The sequence below is a fragment of the Nuphar pumila genome, chromosome 11 (assembly GCF_984573655.1).
Source record: "Nuphar pumila chromosome 11, dmNupPumi1.hap1.1, whole genome shotgun sequence".
Lineage (NCBI taxonomy): Eukaryota > Viridiplantae > Streptophyta > Magnoliopsida > Nymphaeales > Nymphaeaceae > Nuphar > Nuphar pumila.
This window is the reverse complement of record NC_143259.1, coordinates 5,214,612-5,235,181: the sequence shown is the minus strand read 5'-3', so window position 1 is coordinate 5,235,181 and position 20,570 is coordinate 5,214,612. Positions and strand designations below refer to the sequence as shown.

Below are 20,570 nucleotides of genomic sequence, written 5' to 3'. Positions count from 1 at the left end.
GAAATAAGTCATTGAAATCACTTCATTTTCTTGTTTCTTCATGTTTTGGAGGTTCTTCACTCATTATAGCCACCTTTCTTTTGAGTTTTGGACATTCTTGTTAGAAAATAACATATATATGTATATACTTGAATATATATATATATATATATATATATATATATATATATATATATATATATATATATATATATATATATATATACACACACATATATACATACATACTCTTCGTAATATAAGAGTATGTATATGTATATGTATTTAAAGTATATATGTATATCTTTGTAATCTTTATTTTTCTGTATTTTTGTTTTATTTCTTTTTATTCTTTTTTTTCTGTTTTGTCCTTTTCCCTAACAGTCATAATGACTGTCACTGTACAGTCATAATGACTCTCAATGTACAGTCATAATGACTCTCAATGTACAGTCAACCATCAATATTTGATTGTTGATCATGCATATAATTCACATTTTATTAATCATTATTTATGCATGATCCATGTTAAAATCGCTTTAAAAAACTACTTTTTATTGTTAGTTTCGAGAAATCGAATCGCATTGAATTTTATCAGAAAATCTTATATTCTGAAGTTTTTCCCTGCGTTTTTAGTGTTTTATTAGTTTAGGAGGTTTCTTTTAGTTATACTTTGATTATATTAGGTTCTAAATAGCTAAGTTAATCAATTTAGGAATAGGCATTTTTAGGAAAGTTATTTTTTTCAAGCAAAGCCTCTTTTGAAAATTGCTTAACTCTTGGGACTTGTTTTGAAAATTTTATTTTAACCTAATATTGTATTATAAATAGCATAACTCAGCAAAGAGGAGACGTTTTTTCTTTTGGAGTTGACGCCCCCTATTCTTGCCTCTCTCTCTCTCTCTTCTTTCCACCGGTTTTCCATCTTCATCTTCTCTTCTTTTTCTTGCCTCTCTCTTCGTCGGTGTCTTCTCTTTCGTCGAGACGTGTCACACAAAAGGAAAAGCCATATCTTTTCTCAACCAGTCTGTCGGAAGCACTTGTGAGTGTTCTTCTTCTTCCCTTTTCTCTTTACGTGTTACTCTTTTGTTTTTGCTGAAAAGAAAAATATATATCCTAAGTTCTGCATTTTTGTTTTAGGGTTAACGTATGGGTCATAGTTAGACAGTTTGATTCCGGTTTTTTGAATCTATGCAATAGCATTAGTGTTATTTTTAATTTGTTTCTTTTGATCTCAGCTTGTTCCAGTTTTTTTTAGCGTTTATTAGTGTTCAGTTATGTTTTTCTTTTTTTTTTCGGGTGTTTGTTTCTGCATATAGCATATTCAGTTGATTTGTTCATCATCGTTTTCTAATATTTAGTTTCAGCATAGTATAACATTTAGATTTAGGGTCTTCTTTATTTTATTGGGTTGGTTCAACATCTTTATTATTTTATTGTTTCAGCAGCTCTGTTATTGAAAAAAATATTTCAGAAAAGGTAGCATGTTTGTTATTACTTAGTTTAACGTTTTCTAATGAGGTTCAACGTTTTTCTTTTTTTTTGTTCAGCACATTTTATTAGGTTTTGTATACAACGTCTGTCGATTTATTTGTTAGTCGTTCTGCATCATGGGTTAGCGTCTTTTGTTTCTTAGTATTAATCGTCCTTCATACATTAGCTGCATTGGTTATTTCATTGCATTGACGTTAGTTGTGTTAGCTATGATTTGTTTATTGTTGCATTAGTTATTTATTGCATTCATTATATTAATTCATTAGTGTCACTGATTTCATTTGTTAGGTTGTGTGATAAATTCCATGTGCAATAAATGTTATATGGTGATGTTCTGTAGGTAACGTTATCTAGTTAAATTGTGTTCCTTTGTTACTTGGTAAGGATGTTAATATATACTAGCATTGTTCTTGAAGCCAATAAATTAGAGTGGTTGCTTTGTCTTGTAGTGTAGTCTAGATCGTGACATAGCATTTAGTTAGAGTAGAGTTTCCCCCTTCTTTTAGGTCATCAAATAAATTTAGAATTCACGTTTTTTTTATTGGTTAGCTGTATTGAAGTCATTTGGTCATTGTGTTAGTGGTTAGGTGCATTATTTAGTTATTTGAATTGCATAGTTATTAGTTACATTATTTAGTTATTTGAATTACATAGTTATTAGTCACATTATTTAGTTCATTAGTAATAGATGTTAGTTCTGGAATTGTTATTTGCTGTGTTTATTTGGTGTTGCAATAGATCTTAACATTCTTAATTGTTATTTGGTTTGTTCATTAGTCGTGTAGTGTAGTTGTTCATAGCTCTTTCATGTTATTTATTTTATGTTTTTGTGATTTTTCATCATATTTACTAGTAGTTTTCTCGTAGATTGCTTGTGCCTGCTGTGTGTTTTGTTTTTGTGTTTTGCAGGGAAGCGGTGGAACGTGCGATAAAGCTATTTTCATCAGTGTTGTGAGAGGCGTACGCCTCAGTACTTGAAGCGTACGCCTCACAGGCGAGGCGCACGCTCAAGGTACTGAGGCGCACGCTCAGTACCTCAAGCGTTCTGGAATTGCTTTGAATACATAATTATCTAAAATAATTTCAAATATAACACTGTTTGGATTGCCCTCACTATGATTTCAGCTAAATGTTTGATGGAAGTTTCAATAGCATTAATAGCTCCCGATTAATTGCGTGGTGGTAAACCACTAAAAATTATAACTAACTTAAATTTACATATACCTGTATATAAGTAAGAGATGTGCGCAAAAGTGCATTGCTGAAAAACTATAGTTTCATGATAGTTCTATTGCATGTATGCATTTGATATGTCCAAGAAAAAAATATTTATATGCATCACTAAGATTTTTTTTTTGTTTAGGCCGTTTTTGATGGAAACAAATTCAAGGTTATAATTTAAAAAAATTGGGAGCTATTTATTTTTCAAGTCCTTCAAAAACCTTATATTTACTAAATCAACCATCAAACAAAATCATATATGTATATAACAAACTCATATATGTATATTTATATTAAAAAACCATTTACCAGTGCTATTTTATTAATATTATATATTTTATTATTTTGATCATGAAGCTTACGCTTCAACGCCTCGCTTCGCCTCATCGCATTTAACAACCTTGATTTTCATACCCCTGAAGAGCCCTCTGAGGTTTTTAAAAGGTTTCCTCAAGGGACCCCTAGACCCTTAGAAGTGCCCTCAAGGAATCCCTCAGAGGGCCCTGAATTAAACCATACAAAAGTGTTCAACCTAGAAGGGACAAAAAGGGATCACAAAAGCCTCAAGCACTGAAGACTCTTGACTTTCTTTTTAGCTTAGGTTTTATTTTTATTTCATTAATTGGGTTGTAATAAGGCATTTTTATTCTTTCATTTGTTTAAGCCCTCTGCATAGGGCAATACTCTCTTAGTTAACTACTTATTTAATTAATTCTTTTTTTTATTTTGGCAATAAAGAGTAGCTTAGCTTGTGTGTTTGAATACAAGTATCTCCTGTTTCCTTAGATCGACCCGGACTCCACCATTCGTGCGAGCCGATTTTTATATTTTTGGTCTCTGGCTTTCACTTAGATGTTATTAAAATATCATTTTTAAAACTGTTTTCATAAAACTCACATCAACTGTTGACAAAGAGTTGTTGGGCTACTCCCAACGGCTCTAATTAGAGCTGTTGGGAACAGCCCAACAACTCTTTCAAGTGAGCCAACACTCTATAAATAAGGGCCATTTGTGCCCATTGTAATACACTTTTTGTAGAGGGTTTTACCCCTCAATAATATTCAGATTAACGTGCTTTTAAGCACTCTTTTTACATCTTTGTCGTGAAGCATTTATATGCTATTTTGTTCTAGCATATTTGGTGGATGTATGTTTTGTCAAGTTATTTATTAAACTTGATTATTTGTGAGGTTTCTTTTCAATTCTACGTGCTCAGTTCATTACAAAAATGACAAATGAGTTTTCTTTCTCCTTCATTGTATTTTTTCTCAAAGTGAAGAGGTCTATATGTTTTTACATTGGTCTTGGGACTTGATACGACAAGAACCTCATCACTAGTCTTGTGCATCCCAATTCTAGTTTTCGCTTGACATATTTGGCAAGAGCCTCGCTTATAAGAGGAGCATAAGTTCTATGGAGAAGACATGACCGCACTTGCTCGAAAGAAGAAAAGATTTTCTCTTTCTAATTGTCTTTGCCTCATTTTTGTTGTCGGACCTTTCCATTTGGGTTCTAGCATAGCCAATTCATCACATATGGGAGATAATATCCCATAATAATCTCTTACACTTTTATCTTCTTGTTTGGTATCACGTACATTATCTTAGAGATAATATTAACCGAGCTATGTCCTTTTGAATGAACGTGCTTTTTAGATACATCCATGCATCACATGCTTTCTTGAATTTGATAATATTTGTGGCAATCTTGAACTCCATGATATTCATGAACTATGAGAGTATTTGAACATTGTTACCCTCTCAATCCTCCATCTTTTCTTGATTTTCTTGTAGAGCCTTCTCTTTTTCTTCTTCGGTAAGAGCTTTGACTTGATCTCCTTCTTTTTTGTTAGCTTCAATTGGGATTTGGTAGTGATTCTACTAAAAAAACTACACGTTTTTTCCTTTGATGTGTTTTTTCATAGTGGTAGCCCACATCAAGTAGTTACTTTCAATAAACTTGTAAAATATGATAAAAGATTCTCTTTCGGTCATGGTGACAATCACGGTGAAGATGAAGATGATCGCCTTCATGAGGAGAACACAATCAAGATGACTTTCAAAATACAAGAGCCCTAAGCTCTAATACCATGAAATAAAATGAATATCAAACACAAGAGAATGCCACTAAGGGCTACAAAGAATTGCAAATACATAAAAAGACCACTACGGGTCAAATACAATCTCACTATGGAGACAATCACAAGATCACAAATCTCAAAAGAATCACTCTTAGAAATATAATGTTGTATATGCACGCATATGCTTGTGAAAAGCATAACAATATACAAGGAAGATGGGCTCTATTTATAGAGCAAAACAAGGAGTTGGACTGCCTCCAATGACTAGTTGTACTGTTCCCAACAGTCATGTTGACTAAAACATAAAACAAAACAGAAAATAAAAGACAAAAAAATATAGGACTAAAAAGGTCTCTATTACATTAAGTGAAAGGACCAAAATACCCCTGATGCATATATATATATATATATATATATTTTAACATACACATGGGTTTCAAAGAGGCATGGTTAGGTGATCGGCCTGGGTACTTTACAAAGTACTTGGGCCACACAAAACACAGAAATCGCTAATGCGTGTAGCGATTTTCTGTGTAAAACATAAACATGGAAAATCGCTATATATGCATCGATTTTCCCTGTAAAACACAAAACACAGAAAATTGCTACATGCGCAGAAATTTTCTGTGTTTTGTGTGGTCTGAGTACTTTGTAAATTACTCGGGCCTGATCACTGGATCTACTCCAGGTTTCAGAGGGATCACAATTTCTCTTACCCATGGACCGGGCATCCCAAATGTATAATCACTTTCAGTTAACATCCATTAATAAAGCTCTCTATATATTCAAAGGAATGGATAATAGACAAGGAGATGTCAAGTTACTTTTAGACTTATAAATATTACTGTATGCATTACCAAACCAGTATATGACATATTGGAATGCCTCACAGATATCGTATAGGAACACATGGTGTCACGTCCACATTCTAATTAACATCCTTTTTCATGCTTCTTTTGACACGTTTACACCTCACTGATGAGGTTGGTTGCATTGGCTGCCATGAGATCCTTGTCTTTTGTCTTACATTATAAGATGTTGTCAAGGATGGAATTTGGTTTCTCATGACTGGGTTGAATATATTGAAATTGGTGTGCCACTTGTTAATAGGCAGTCAAGGGTGTCTCCTTCCATCTAGAAATTTTTATTTGCTAACTTTGGTTATCAAGATCAGTTTCTCTTTGCTGTGTCCTGGTTGGTTCTCTCAAGTCTTCAAATGGATAATGAGTTTAAGTTAGAATTCATTGTTGTACTTAATATTCTTACTAGTCATTTATGTCGTTTAATGGATTAATTTGGTCCTTGCATCATAGTTTTACTTGTCAGCTAAGGACTATCTGCTAACCATTAGCTAAATGACTATTATGGTACTGAGTGCTATGATTGTTGCCATTTGATGCTCCTGGTTCTCAGCTATGCTTGGATTCAGTATTTGTTGTCTTAGAAAAATTTGAGCATCTGATAATTGCAGTACACTTATGTGCTTAGGTAATCTTTTATGAACTACAATGATATTGAGTATATGTGAGATGCTTAATAATTGCAGTACATTGAACCATTTTTAGTGTGATACTAGCTTGCTTAATTCCTAGATTTATTGTCAACTACTTGTCTCATTTAGGTATTCTTATGGACAAATGACATCTCATTATGTTCCTTTGATATTCTTTGAACTTGAATGAAATTCATTATGCATGGCATGAATTATGCAATGAATACCTATATTCTTTGCAGGTGTACCAAGCTCACTGATCATGGGTTGCAACAAATATCATTCGGCTGTGCAATCTTATGGAGCTTGAATCTCTATGCCCTCTCAAGGTATATAACCAACGGTTTGCAGGACATCAGAATAATTGCTCTCCATTTTTTCCTTGTAATTAGTTGGTTGCATGCTATTGCTGCAAAGCTGCAGTTGGGCCACTTTTTATGCATTGAAAGCTATTTCTTATCATTGCAGTTTGACAGACAAGGCATACAAAAAGATTGCATTGCTTTCTCAACTAAGATTTTTGGATCTTTGTGGGGGCACAGGTACATTGAGTGCATATACCTGTTAAGTAGTATATGAAATTTTAATGTAACTTAAATGTGCTAAACTTTATTGTCAGAACTTGTCTGATGAAGGTCTCTCCTCAATAACCGAATGTAAAGATCTGGTTTCGCTGAATTTAACATGGTATCCATATATCTCTAAGACAATGCTGAGTTATTGTTGCTTGCTTGGGGCAAAAAGTAGAGAACTGATTGTATTGCATGCATCTGTAACAGGTGTGTTCGTCTTACTGACATTGGAGTCCTAGCGCTTGCACGGAGTTGCACCTCCCTTGAGTTTCTTAGGTAATGAGGTGTACTGCTCCCTCTGGGTTAAAAGCACAGAGATGCTGCCTATGTTACTGCAAATTGATGTAGTATGTTGTGCATGCAGCTTATTCGGGGTGGTTGGCGTTTCGGATCAAAGCCTAGAAGCACTCTCGAAGTGTTGCTCACACACTCTTACAACCCTTGATGTCAACGGTTGCATTGGCATAAAGGTTGTTTATGCTCACTGATTTATAGCCTATAATCTTGTATTTGTGTCGCCAGATGTTTTCATCCCTGTAATCAAGTCTGCGATCTGCCTTTTTCAGAGACGTAGCAGGGAGGAGCTTTTACAATTATTTCCAAACCTTATCTGTTTCAAGGTGCACAGTTAGTGTAGAATATCCACGGCATTCATTTTTTGGAATGAGATCTAGTGCAGTATGCCACCAATTGCAACAGTTTTTTTATAGGCATGTAACATCTCTTTCACGACATACTTTTTTGCTTATGAAGCGTTTGATCTGCCTATTGGTGCTGGCATTTCTGATCATAGCAATGCAATCAGTTTGGTGCGTCAATCGGTTAATCTCTCTCCCCCCCTGATCGCTTCTGGTTAAGGAATGGGATTCCTCGTGGTGCATTCCTCCCTCATTCTCTCTCATTCCCAATCGCTCTCTCCAACAATGGATTAGATTTTCTCCTTTTGGATAAATGCATCCATCTAGCATTTACTTCAGTTGGCATGGGTTTAGCTTTTGGTATTTCAACGTTTTATACACCTTAACAAACTATTGAACTGTGTGCTTCCCTATTTATAACTGCCTTCTTAGACCAAGGTCTTCCATGAAACTTTACCTCACATTTATTCTTCAGATAACGCATGTTACCCATCTTATTATATTCATTTGAAAAACCATGCCAATGTGTAAAATTACTAGACTACCCTTTTAGATTAGCTCCTAATGAGCCCTGAAACCATTATCAGGGAATTGCCTAACCTTGTGAATTCATTTTGGCAACAAGCTCATACCCTGCATACAAAATTCAGAAAGTTCATCTAGCCGCTGCCCGCTGGGTCATACTTTAAACTGCTGGGGATAACACTTGATCTTGGTTCCAGCTCTGCTGGGACTTCTGTGTCTGGATATTATTTCCTATTTGAAACATTTGATGCAGCAGCAAAATCCATGGGGATAAACGAGTACCAAATCATGATTGGTAAAAGCTTGACAAAAGCTTAATCAGAATAAGAGGTTTTCATGACATTATATGTACAAAAAAGTTCAAAATTATTAACAATATAATATCTTCAAAACTAGATGCGTCACAATGGCGTGATTAGAATTAGAAATTTCAGAAAAATAAAAGAAAAACCTGAGATAACTATTCTCTGCATGTTTATACGTGTTGTTTACTATTTCAATAGTTGAGGATTTACTTGAATGAGATTAGCTACCGCGAGAATGAAATGTTAGAAGTAGCATCTGTTGGAGAGCAGAAAATGGTTGTCACAAAAATGCATATTTAATTGCACATATAATACGTTATTATGTATGCTTTATATGTTAAGATTTTAAACCACGGCTTTGCTAGTTTTGGAGTTGTCTTCGGCTGTGTTTTTGTTTATTTTTCTGAACATGAATAAAACACATTTTATAGAAGATTTTTTTCCCATTTATAATCAAATCAAGGTTTGGATCACAATCTATTCAAACTTGGGTTGACGTGGAAAGAAAGATAGATGGTGGATATGTGAGGATGAAGATGTGGTGGTGACGATTGTGAGCAAGCGGTGGTGGTGGTGAAGGGGCAGTGGTGGTGGTGATGGTGCTGATGCTGGTAATGGTAATGATGGTTGAAGAAAGAGTGGTGGTGATGGCAGCGAAGAAGAGGTGGTGGTAAAAAAGGGGTAGTAGTGGTGATAATAGTTAAAACTTGTTGGTAGTGAAGAAATGGGGCAGTGATTGTAGAAATAAAAATAGAAAAAAAGGTCCTTAGAAAAGGGGTGACTTCTATTTTATTTAGGAAAACTTGTTTAAGAAGAAAAAAACCGTCAAACATGAAAATAATTATTTAAAATAAACAGAAATATAAAAAAGCTATTTGTAAATAAGAAACATTGGCTACCCTCGTGGGTTCCAAACCACTTAGGTGAAACTCATGGCGGGGAGGGGGGTTCATTTTGACCAAATCTATCCCCATGGATGTGTAAAACATGGTCAAAATAGTAAGAATTGATCCTTGAATCATATCTTTTTTGAAAATTCTGTGCAATGAATGCCATTGGTTTTTCAACCTTCCAAAAATAGGATATACACATCAGAAAAACATGATCCAAGGGTGAGTTTCTACTAAAGCAAACATGTAGATTACATATAGAGGGTTAGACGTGCAAAAAAAATAAAAAGATATTAAAATTTTCACTAGAGGCTTTGGAACCCAGGAGGGTAGCAAACATTTTCCCTTATAAATACATCCAAAACATATAGAGATGGTAACAATTAATAATAATAATATTATTTTTTTTTGTTTCCTTTTGACTCAAGTTGTCTATTCGACGGGTTGGAAGATCACACCACGTACAATATTTCCATAAAATCAGAAACCTCCTTGAGCACATTTAGAGTGATAAGAAGGATTACTAGGGCCTTGTTGGATCCTCATATCTCATAGTATCTGAAAATTTGTCTCCTAACAACCATGACAGGGTACTAAAAACAAATACATCTGGACCCCCATGCCTGTTGCATCCCCTATCAAGTGATCTACGGGCATGTGGAATGTCACAGAACAAATACCTTTTATAATTTCAGCAACCTTGTACCTCACCACTAAAGGCCAGACTCGGATGATTATTGGTTGGATGAGACCTTTGCTTAATCACTAACATTTGATCTGTACACCACAGTCATAATTTAGACAATTCTACAGAAACCTTTAGGAAATCCAATCCCTTCACCCCTTTCTTCTCGGCAAACCGGTTCTCAAAATGTCCTGCATCAAGCCAGGTTTGCAGCCAAGTATTCAGCATTCTCAAGTATCTAATCTGTCGTTCTTGCATTTTCTTCAATCTCGAAGAGGAAAAAAGAGTCGAGTCCCATGACTTCACAGCATCTTCAACTACCTGAATCTGGATTTATGCATGTTGTAAGAAACAAAATCAACATACTTTGCAACTGATCACAACATTTGGTGGTCTGCTGTCACCTAAGTGGTAACATCATAAACAAAGAGATTTCTGTATCAATTGTTAGAAGGAATTTATGCAACTGAATCGTCAATAACCAGTTTCAGTTATTTCCAGGATTATACTTTGAAACCAAAATATAATTTGACCATCATATCAAATTTTGTACCATATGGTTAAGAAAGTAACTAAACAACCCTCAAGGACTGATAAGAGTCCTTAAATATTCCATAATCAATATACATAACGTATATCTCCATCTATTATTCTGATGATAAACAGCAATGACAAGTGCTTAATTGTGCTGACATCTAGTGAATATTGATCAATGAATATTTCGATAACTGTATAAGTTCTGAAAAGTAGACACACAAATAGAACTATCAATTGCATAATCTGTCATTTGGTTGTGGTTATTGTGTAGGCTTGAGTATGGCATTCTTTTCTTCAGTTACGCCTAAGGTATGCAATGCACTTCTCATGGCATTCTTTTCCTCACACCTAAGGTATGCAATGCGCTTCCCCTCATTTGCCCAGGTTTGAAACCAAATCTTACAACATACGCCCAAAAAATCGGCACTAACATTTCTGCTAGAGGTAATTAAAATAAAATTGTATCTATACCTTTGTCGAACACTTCAGTTTCTCAAATCCCAGCCCATTAGTCTCAGCCTTATTGCAAAATACTGGATTGTTATCCACAAAGTTCCTATTTGGGTTGTTTGTTTTTCTGCATTTTTTTTCCATTCCTCTGTGTGAAATCCAATAAGAATGTTAATATACAGTAACTTGATATTGCAATCATGACGGTAATAATTTTACAGGACCTTCTTTTTCTCTGTCTAAGAAGAGAAAAACTGTCTACTACTGAAGAAAAATTGAAGTTGGTAGGAAAAAATTACATCTGCAAGCATTTTCTTTGAACCTTAGAGATTAAAAAAAAACTGCACATAACAAAATCCGTTAAGCAATTAAGATAGTAATTTGCGCTCTTAAGATTATCTCATGCAAAAAACAAGAATGAGGAAAATTTTCAAAATTCAAATAGTGAACAAACATGAAATAGGCAAATAGAAAGAAATGTGGCAACATGATCAGACCCGTGCAAATAATTCTTTACATGAAGTAGCTATAATACGAAGGATCATATTGTAGGCTTTATTGCTTTAGCACTAAATGAGATTAGCTTGCTTCTGCCACTTTATTTGAAGACTGAAATAAAACTGCATAAGCAAGTCATGAAATAGTTTAATTTGAAACTTACACAAGCAATGTGGCTCCAAGCCCCTTCAGAGGGCTTTATGCAGAAACACATGCAATATATGATTAGCACATGATTGAGAGTGAAATAGTCACAATGAACATGATTGAGATTATCTTGCTGCTGCCACTTTATTTGGAGACTGAAATATAACTGCATAAGCAAGTGATGAAATAGTTTAATTTGAAATTTACACAAGCAATGAGGCTCTGGTGTGCACTTTGAAAGTGTATTTTTAAAATGATATTTTGATGAAAAGTATTTATGAAAGTTGGCCACCAAATTTTAAAATTTTAACTCTCACAAGTAGTCAGAACCGAGATCGAACTCGAGGAACGGGTTGATAAAACTTCGTATTCCACTCAAAGCGAATTATTTATTGCCTTAAAAAGAAAAATTAAACTAATTAACAGTGTTTACAAACTGAATATTAAAGAGTTATTACAAACCCAAAAAATGCTAAAATTAAAATTAATTACAATGTTTGAATGTGGCCAAAAAGGCCCTAATTAATTAAGAATTGAAAAACTGCTAAAAAGCTAAAATTGGAGCTCTTTCGCATTTGCTTCTTCAATTGGACTTCAGATCCACTTCACTTCACAATATAGAATCAGCAAATGATGCTACCTCTTACAGAAAAATCAGAAAAAAATGCAAAAATATGAAATTCTATGCTACTTTGAATTAATACATGAATTTACAATTCTGCCACTATCTATTACAAAAATTCCTGTCAGAACAAGTTTCTGTAATTTGACAGAATCAGATAGTAAATGGATTCAAATTCTTCTTAAAATTTTCAAATATAATCTCAACACATAAATGAAGAGGATCCAATTTACAAAATTGTAAAATTCAATGTAGAACTTGATTTATTCACTAATGAACAACTTCAAAACATGTAATTGTCTGTCAAGATTTTTGACAGCTTTTGATCTCCGACATAATTGAAATAGTAAATCAGAATGGATATTGATGAAAATTTTACACAAGAAACTAGACAAACTCAAGAATCCAATCCAATTTACAGAATTAGATTTGGAATTTAGAAACTTAAGATCTAATCAAAACAAAATACAAGAATTAGAAATTGCAGAAAACAGAGATGACGGAATATATGGTCGAAAAAAGCTCAGAACGACCCATCAATCAGACTCCGATCGTGCTGAATTTTTGCAGAGAGAAACTAGACTCAAGCACAAATCAGATCCAATTTACGGATTGTGATTTGGATTCCGAAATCTCCAGATATACTAAAAATAAAGACACAAAAAATAAGAAAAAACAAAATTCTAGAATTTCACACTTTGATCTATTGCATTAGATCAAAGAATGATCAATTCCAAATTCGTGAAATCAGATCTATCTATTTAACTAATCTAATTCTAGAAAAACCACAAAAAATAAGAATTAAATTGCAAAAATTGCATAAATTGAAATCTAATCTATTAGATGAATTGATCTAATGCTGTAATTGAATTGAAATCAATCAAGCATAGATCTCCATCTTGTTTTTGAATTTTCTTAAGAACAAAAAGAAAATTATAGCAAAAAAGAAATTGCAACAAACAAATTTCAGAATGAACAAAAAAAATCCAAGAAGAAAGACAATAAAAACTAAAGAGAATTCATAGGGAATTAAGAAGAGAGGGATTGAAAAACTCACCAAACCTTAGATCTAGTGAATTCGATTGATCATCAACCTTGTAAATGTATGCAACTCCACTCCAGATTTGGCTCCAAGTACTCCTCCATGACTAATTTAGAAGAAAATAAGAAGAAAGGAAGAAGAAGAAGAAGAAGAAGAAGAAAAAGGAGAGAGAAAAGAAGAAGGGGAAAGGAAGGAATGAAGTTGGCTTGAAATGAGGCTGAGATCCTTTTCTCTCCAACCCATTAAGAGATATTTATAACACTAATTAGGTTTTTTAAAATTTACAAATTAAGTTTCTTATTTTAGCAAAAATTCCAAAACAAGACCTAACTATGTTAAAATTGTCTAAAAGGGTGTGGCGCCATTTCAAAAGAGGATTTCTAGAAAAATTATGAAATGGGTTTGATTTTAGGTATTTGCTGATCATATTAGCATTGGATTCAAGATCCAATTAATGTGTTTTGGACTGGATCATGGTCCGAATGGCCTTGAGATTCGGTCCAGGACCGTAAAACGGCCATAATTTCCTCGTTTTAACTCCGAATTTTGCAAGATTCGAACCGTGACTTCTTTAACCTTGAAACATCATAAGCATAAAATGTAAACCAATAAAACACACTTAAATGCATGATTTATGTAATAAAATGAATGCATATTCATGCATTATCAGGCTCCAAGCTCAAGCACATGCAATATGTGATTAGCACATGATTGAGAATGAAATAGTCAAAATGAATATGAAACACACATGACTAGATAACCCAAGTCTTCATTAGTCCCAAACTTCTATTGTGGTGAACAAATTCAACAACAAAATAAGCTACACAACGGTTATAGAATACAAATAATAAAGCTCATAGCTCAATAAGCAAATGGAACCCAATGAATTAGGTGCTATATCAAAAAGCAAACACTCCAACAAGTCTGTAGGCAAATGGAATTCAACAAATCAGATGACATATCTTACAACAAGAATCTCAGATGCCAAATGACTTGGGAAATACTATTTGGGTTACAAGTTTTAATTTGCTGAATTAAATGCTTTTTCCTTTCAATGCTAAAGCAACCCTTCCCTTTCAGATGGCACACAGAATCGATACTCTAGAGGGATAAACCCAATGCCAAGTAATGCTTTCTTGCAAATGAAATAACCTCTACACCAGCAAAATATACCACAACAAAGAAATGATGATTTTACAGAGCACAAATCAAATGCAGACAAAGGGCTTGCTGGAAAAAGTTGATCATGGGACTGCTTATCAATTCTTAATTGTGAACTATAATGTACAGCAACGGACTCAAGATGGTACAAATATAATCATACAAAGCTGATAAGATGGCAGGCACTATTTGCATCTTGCTCCTTATTCAGTTCCACTGGTCATCAATCGGCCAAAGTTTGAATTAGGGAGTTTAAAATGTAAAGTCTGCACAAAATGTCTGGTCCACACAATGACAGAAACTGTACAAATAGGCTGGTTGGTTTAAGATCGCCTCTTTCATGGAGCTCACAGATCAATTTGTTGAACCAGCATGCTGAGGAATTGAATGTAAACATATTCACTGCAACTGGTAAATTCGTTAACTCTTCAGTGACTCTATAGATGTCATTCCATTTAGATAGACTTGACACTGAATGACTGTTTTGCCAACCCTGAACCCCGGTACCACAGTAAATCCCACTGTTGCCCGTGCCCCATTAGCACCTGAACCAGTCAAAACTGATCCTCGAACAACATTTTCCATGAAAACCATACAGAACTCAGCACCTCTCTTGACCTGAAAGATCCCAATTGCAGGTTCGAATGCAAAGGCCAATATATGTAGCAACCATATTGAATACGCCATCTTCACAAAACACTCAAACAGAGGTTTATCCAAAGGCCATTTAGCGCAGTTATGATTCAATACCATGTCCCTCTGCTCCAAATTCTCAAAGAATGAAGCTTCCATCTTAGGATGCAGCAGCTGCAGATACTTTTTCTGGCAGAATTTAGAGAACCCACATTCTGAATTTCTCTGCAAAACCTCAAGAGCGTCGAGTGATCTACACCGAGTGAATTGCTTCAAGCGATCCTTCTCCCTGAACATCGAGATATCCATCTCTGAGAAATTCTCTCTATCAAACCCACTGAACATCTCAAGACAAACATATGACAGAAATGCATATCTATTATGCCCCTTCTTCGCGTAATCGATCCCCGGATGAAGCGAATTTGCAGCAGAATCTAAATCCCACTTTGCCTGCTTCATGTATTCAATGAAAACCTTCGTGAAACTATGCGACAACCTGGTAGCCTCCTGCAAGGCCGAATAAAAAACACTCAAAGAGAGGGAGACCTGCCTAGAATTCCACTCATCCAATCGCCTCTGCAACCTTGAATTCTTCCTACCCAACTTCTCGATTTGCTCCTTAAGCATCGAGGCCTCCGCATCCATTCGATCGATCTCGGACTGAAGCCGGTTGACGGTCAACTCGTACGTTCTGAGCATACTCTGCCTCTCCTGAACCAGCGCTTCTAGAATCCAATTCGAGAATGGGAATTCACAAAAATTCCGATATGAATGTTTGATTTCGGAGAGTTTCCGAAGCTGGGCAATGGCAGCCTTATCGGCGGCCTTCACGTTTTCGACATCAAACGGCGTGTGTGCGGTTTGCAGCTGTAGATAAGCCGATTCGAAGGCCGAAACACTCGCCAAAACGCAAGAAACCAAAGAATCGAGACATGGGGAGCTGCCAACTTGGGGGATTTCAGCTGGGTCGCGAAGATGATCGGGTCTGATGACGACCACCTTCTGGTCCGTGATGATCTCCTCCTTGGAGTCGAAATCGTCGGCACCCATCGTCGGAATCTGCTCGTAATCTTCTTCCTCGGCGAAGAACTTCATCGTTTTGGATTTGCAGACACTAGCGAACCGCTGAAACAGTTGAGAGATCTGGGCAGCTTTTACTGAGCCCTCTTCGTTCCCCATTTCCTCCATCTTCACTGCAAAATTGAAGTGAAAATAAACGAAAAACTGAAAGATCAACTGAACAAAACCACTCCCTCTCCCTTCTTCTTTTCTTCGATTCTTTCTTTTCTTTAGCCGTTGGGGTAGTGATTGACCGTGCCCAAATTTGGCACCCTTCCTATCTTGAAGACAGAAGAGGAACAGGAAGAATGTGATCTTTTTCCCTTTTGCTTATTGGTGGAACGGGTGGGAGGAATTTTTGTCTAGAAATGAGAGTTGGGATGGTGGGAGGGAAAGGGGAGCTCGAGTTTTTTGAGCGTGTGAAAGACAGAAAGGGGAGGGATGCCTGTCGTTGTCTCTCTCTACAAGTTTTCTTCATGTCTCTTTCTTGCAATACCAGAAACGCCCTTTTTCTTTTGAATCTTGTGTAGGGTTGTATCACAGAACCATTCTTCTTTTTTCTTTTCATTTTTTTTCTGGTTTTTTTTTGTGATTGCTTTTTCGGTGGTGTTGAGGAAATGTCACGGATCCCGATATTGGAGATTTTATGATGAAGGAAAATCTTGGGATAAATTAAGATTTTTTTTTAATAAAATCTTAAGAAAATATCAGCAAATATAGAATTTTAAAAATAGAGCAACACAATTAAATTAGAAAAAGTTTTCATCATGTATAGTGTTGGCAGTACATGTTTTAATCGGCGGACAGTGTTGATAGTATCCGTTTGAATCGGCCTATTTGTTAGAGATAAACCAATCCACACGATAATTGTTATTGTGATCTCACTGATTGATTACTAGGGATGGCAGTGGACCTGGGCGGGGGCGGGGGACAAGGTCTCCACCTCTGCCCCGTTTCAAAATCTAAACCTTCATCCCCGCCTCCATCCCCAGTCCAAACGAGGTGAGGCGGGGCGGGACCCTGTTTTCCCTCGGTCTATAGTCATTCCTTAAAGGATTGAGGACCGGGTGGGGAAAGGCAGGGATTGAGACGGGGGCGGGAGGGGTGGGAGAAAGCGTAAGTCCATCCCCCCACGGGGATAGATTTTAACCTTCATCTCTGCCTCCATCTTCGTTTCATGCCCTTCATCCCTGGTCCAAACGGCACGAGGTGGGGCGGGGCCCCGATATCCCCCGGTCCACTGCCATCCCTATTGATTACCTATAGATAAGTCAAACACTCAACTAAATCCCATGATAAGTCTAATGCTTAGCTAACTCTGATCAAAGATTTTGAAAATAAATTTTTTGTTATATAAGAGCTATCCAAAATCGTGGAGCTTGTTTTTTTTCTTGTATAAATATATTATAATACTTGACGTGAATAGAAACAATCATTATTTTCAGCAAGTTTTCATTTATTTTCCATTTTAATAGTCTCATCTCGTTTAACATGGTATCAAAGCGTAAGAGTTGATTCATCTTGGTCAATCGATGACCAACATTTTTGTCGGCAAAGGGATTTGATGAGCATCTTTGAGCATTGTTGCCTCTAAATGTATGCTACGAAGTGCTGCACGTTCACAAATTTTTTTTTTTTTTGTGATCAGACACTGTTGTTTCGAGTGGTATACTATTTTATGCTAGCTTAATATTGTTTGTTGCATTCTGCTTTCTCCATATCATTTATTTTTTTGCTGAGTTCATGTGGTGAGAAAGAAATATGTTTCTAGCATATATGTGTGTGGACTGTTGCCACACATTTTGGAACCGAAGGCCCGTATTAAGAACCACTTCTCCAAATCAGTTTCAAGCATATCCGCAAGAAAATTGTTGCAAAAACTGTGAAATTCACCAACACCAAAGGAGATTCATCGATTGAGTCAGCCATTAGCTCATATTTTTCACATCACTCAGATAACTGATGTACGATATTGGTATCTCAGGTTTTAACTGAGGATAATTATTCAACATAAAAACGGGCTATGATAAGGGAAAATGTTTCTAATTTATAACGCATTAGGTAAACCCAAGTTGAGCGAGAGTAATCATCTACAATGGTTAGGAAGTAATATGCACCAGATAATGATAGAGTTTGGTATCCTCTCCGTAAATCAATGTGAATGAGTTCGAAAACTGATGTGGAGTTGATAGCACTATTTGAAAAAGGAAGATGTGATTGTTTAGCTAAAGGACAAATTGAACATATACCATCAAACTTGCAAAAATTCATTTTATTAGAATCAACAAGATATTGAAAACAAGAATGCGAAATATGCCCAAGACAATAATGCCAAAGATGAGCAGGGCTAAAATTAGAGAGGGCGACTCCACTCTGAATTTCAAACATATAAAAGTTATTTTGCATTTTACCCACTCCAATCGTCTGCTTCAAGCGTTGGTCCTTAAAAATACAAGATCCATTAGTGAAAACAACATCACATTGTAAATCTTTTGTTAATTTGCTAACAAATATCAAATTGTATTTAAAGTTAGGGACACTTAAAACACTGATTAGGCATATTTGTGAAATTATGTTTGCACTGCCAATGTGGGTGACTGGAGTAGATAATTTGGTGGGTAATCCTATTGGTGGGCAAATGATGGTTCGTGAAGAATGCAACGAATCTAAACTAGAAACTATGTGATCGGTGGCCCCAGTGTCTATTATCCAACAAAAAAAGCAAGAAAGAAAGGCTAAAGTTTTACCTGCTAGGTTGACTTGTGGTTCCAATTTACCTTGTGACATGAGGGTTACGAGGTATTTATATTGTTTGAGTATGATCTATAATATGATATAGTCGAATTCACCCTTGCACTTGTGTTGCCATTGTTGATTGAATTTAGGTAACCATGAAGTTGATAACATCTAACCTTAATGTGACCCAACTTATCGCAATGGTCACATTTGAATCTTGAGTGATTTGGACATGGTCTTGGTTGAAAAAATCTTAGATTTATGCTTTTATCATCTTTACGCTCAATTGTGGCAACATGTCGTGTTCATTGGATGACAGAGGAAGAACTCACATCTCTCTTTGCCTCTCTTCTTGAATGATAAGGGCATATGCCTTCAAAACAGATGGAATCGATTCCATTAATAGAATCTTGCTTCGAATGCTATAGCTATCATTAAATCCCATAAAAAATTGCATCAATCAGTCTCTTTGTTGCATGTCTTGAACTGCCTTCATTGCCCCACAAGAGCAAGTTGGATATGAGACATATGAAGCTAATTCATCCCATATTCCTTTAAGTTTTGTAAAATAAACCGCAATAGATTATTGATGTTGTTTGTGGTTAATTATATCAAACTGAATTTGATAGATGCGTGGTGCATTTGATTGAGAGAATCGCTTATGGAGTTCATTCCTGACAACAAATACAGTTTCAGAATATATAACACTTGAAGATAAATTCTTATGAATTGAGTTCAAAATCCATGAAAGTACCATATCATTACATCTTTGTCATCCTGCAAATGAAGTAGAATAAGTATCTGGTCTTGGGACTGTTTCGTCGATGAAATCAGATTTTTTTGCCATGATCAAAACCCAATTTAAAATCTGAATCCAAAAGGTTAAGAGTGATAATGGGAGTTAATTTTTTTTAATTAAATGTAGACATTCTTTCGCAACAAGGGTATTTTTCATCAACATAGTTGTGTATATACCCCCAACAAAATAAAGTATTAGAACACAAGCATTGAGATCTTTTCAATATGGCTCGAGCCTTGCGGTTTCAAGCAAATCTTCCTATCAAATTCTTAGAAGAATGTATCATGACTGCTGCATATCTCATAAATTGTGTCCCTAGCACAACTCTTAATGGACGAACCCCTCGTGATATTCTATTCCACAAAAGTCCTAATTATCAATACCTCAAGGTTTTTTAGTGTTTATGCTAGGCTCACAATATCAATCACTCCCACAAATTTGCTAGTAGAGTGAGAAAATGCATTTTTATTGGATATCCATATAGTCAAGTTGCATACCGTTTGTATGACCTTGAGTCCCATGTTACTTTCACCAGCAGAGACATGATCTTTCATGAACACAATTTTTCATTCCAATCTGATACATGTGCGCCATATAATGATGCAAATGTTGTTCTATGTATTCCTTCTTATTTCTCACCAGATGGTTCATATTCGATCCAAGCAACTAATACTCAGGCCAGCATCTCGAGTTCTCAAGATTGTCCCAATCTATCGGCATCTATTTCTCCCTCTCTAGCCAATCCAAACCCTTTCCTTTTGAACTAGTTAGAACCCCCTGTCTTTGTTCCCATAAGGCGATCTTCTAGGGAGAGAGCTCAACCCACTCATCTCCAAGATTATAAATGCTATGTTACATTTTGCTTGCCCACATCAGACACTTAGAGTGTCAACCAGAAAGGTTTAAGGTATCCTCTTGCTCATTGCCTCACATATGAAAATTTCCCCTCATCTCACCGTACTTTCCTTGTAGTTAATACCAAAAACCCTGAATCCGAACCTTTGC

At 35.6% G+C, this 20,570-nt stretch overlaps 2 protein-coding genes across 4 annotated transcripts in view; one reads left to right on the top strand and one right to left on the bottom strand.

Annotated features, from left to right (window-relative positions):
• The window catches only part of LOC149821730 (F-box protein At3g58530-like), a 31,346-nt gene extending 23,690 nt beyond the window's left edge, over positions 1-7,656 (top strand). Inside the window, exons 7-12 of one of the 3 annotated variants that reach the window (XR_016425900.1) lie at positions 6,509-6,595; positions 6,735-6,808; positions 6,886-6,953; positions 7,046-7,114; positions 7,203-7,308; positions 7,405-7,656. Coding sequence is in view for 1 of the 3 variants with exons in the window: in XM_089980605.1 (XP_089836731.1) it covers positions 6,509-6,595; positions 6,735-6,800; positions 6,879-6,953; positions 7,046-7,114; positions 7,203-7,308; positions 7,405-7,470 (469 nt within the window). In the remaining 2 variants the exon portion in view is untranslated. Of the gene's footprint in view, positions 1-6,508; positions 6,596-6,734; positions 6,809-6,878; positions 6,954-7,045; positions 7,115-7,202 lie in introns of all 3 variants that reach the window. The other 2 variants (XM_089980605.1, XR_016425899.1) reach the window with 2 other exon arrangements.
• Positions 7,657-14,758: 7,102 nt separating this feature from the next.
• LOC149821729 (protein GRAVITROPIC IN THE LIGHT 1-like) lies at positions 14,759-16,159 on the bottom strand. The gene has a single exon (XM_089981424.1). The coding sequence runs from the start codon at positions 16,157-16,159 to the stop codon at positions 14,759-14,761; it is 1,401 nt and encodes a 466-aa protein (XP_089837550.1).
• Positions 16,160-20,570: the final 4,411 nt, after the last annotated feature.

Bases quoted from the DNA above. Each gene is read 5' to 3' on its own strand.
- LOC149821729 (XM_089981424.1), bottom strand. From the start codon at position 16,159: ATGGAGGAAATGGGGAACGAAGAGGGCTCAGTAAAAGCTGCCCAGATC.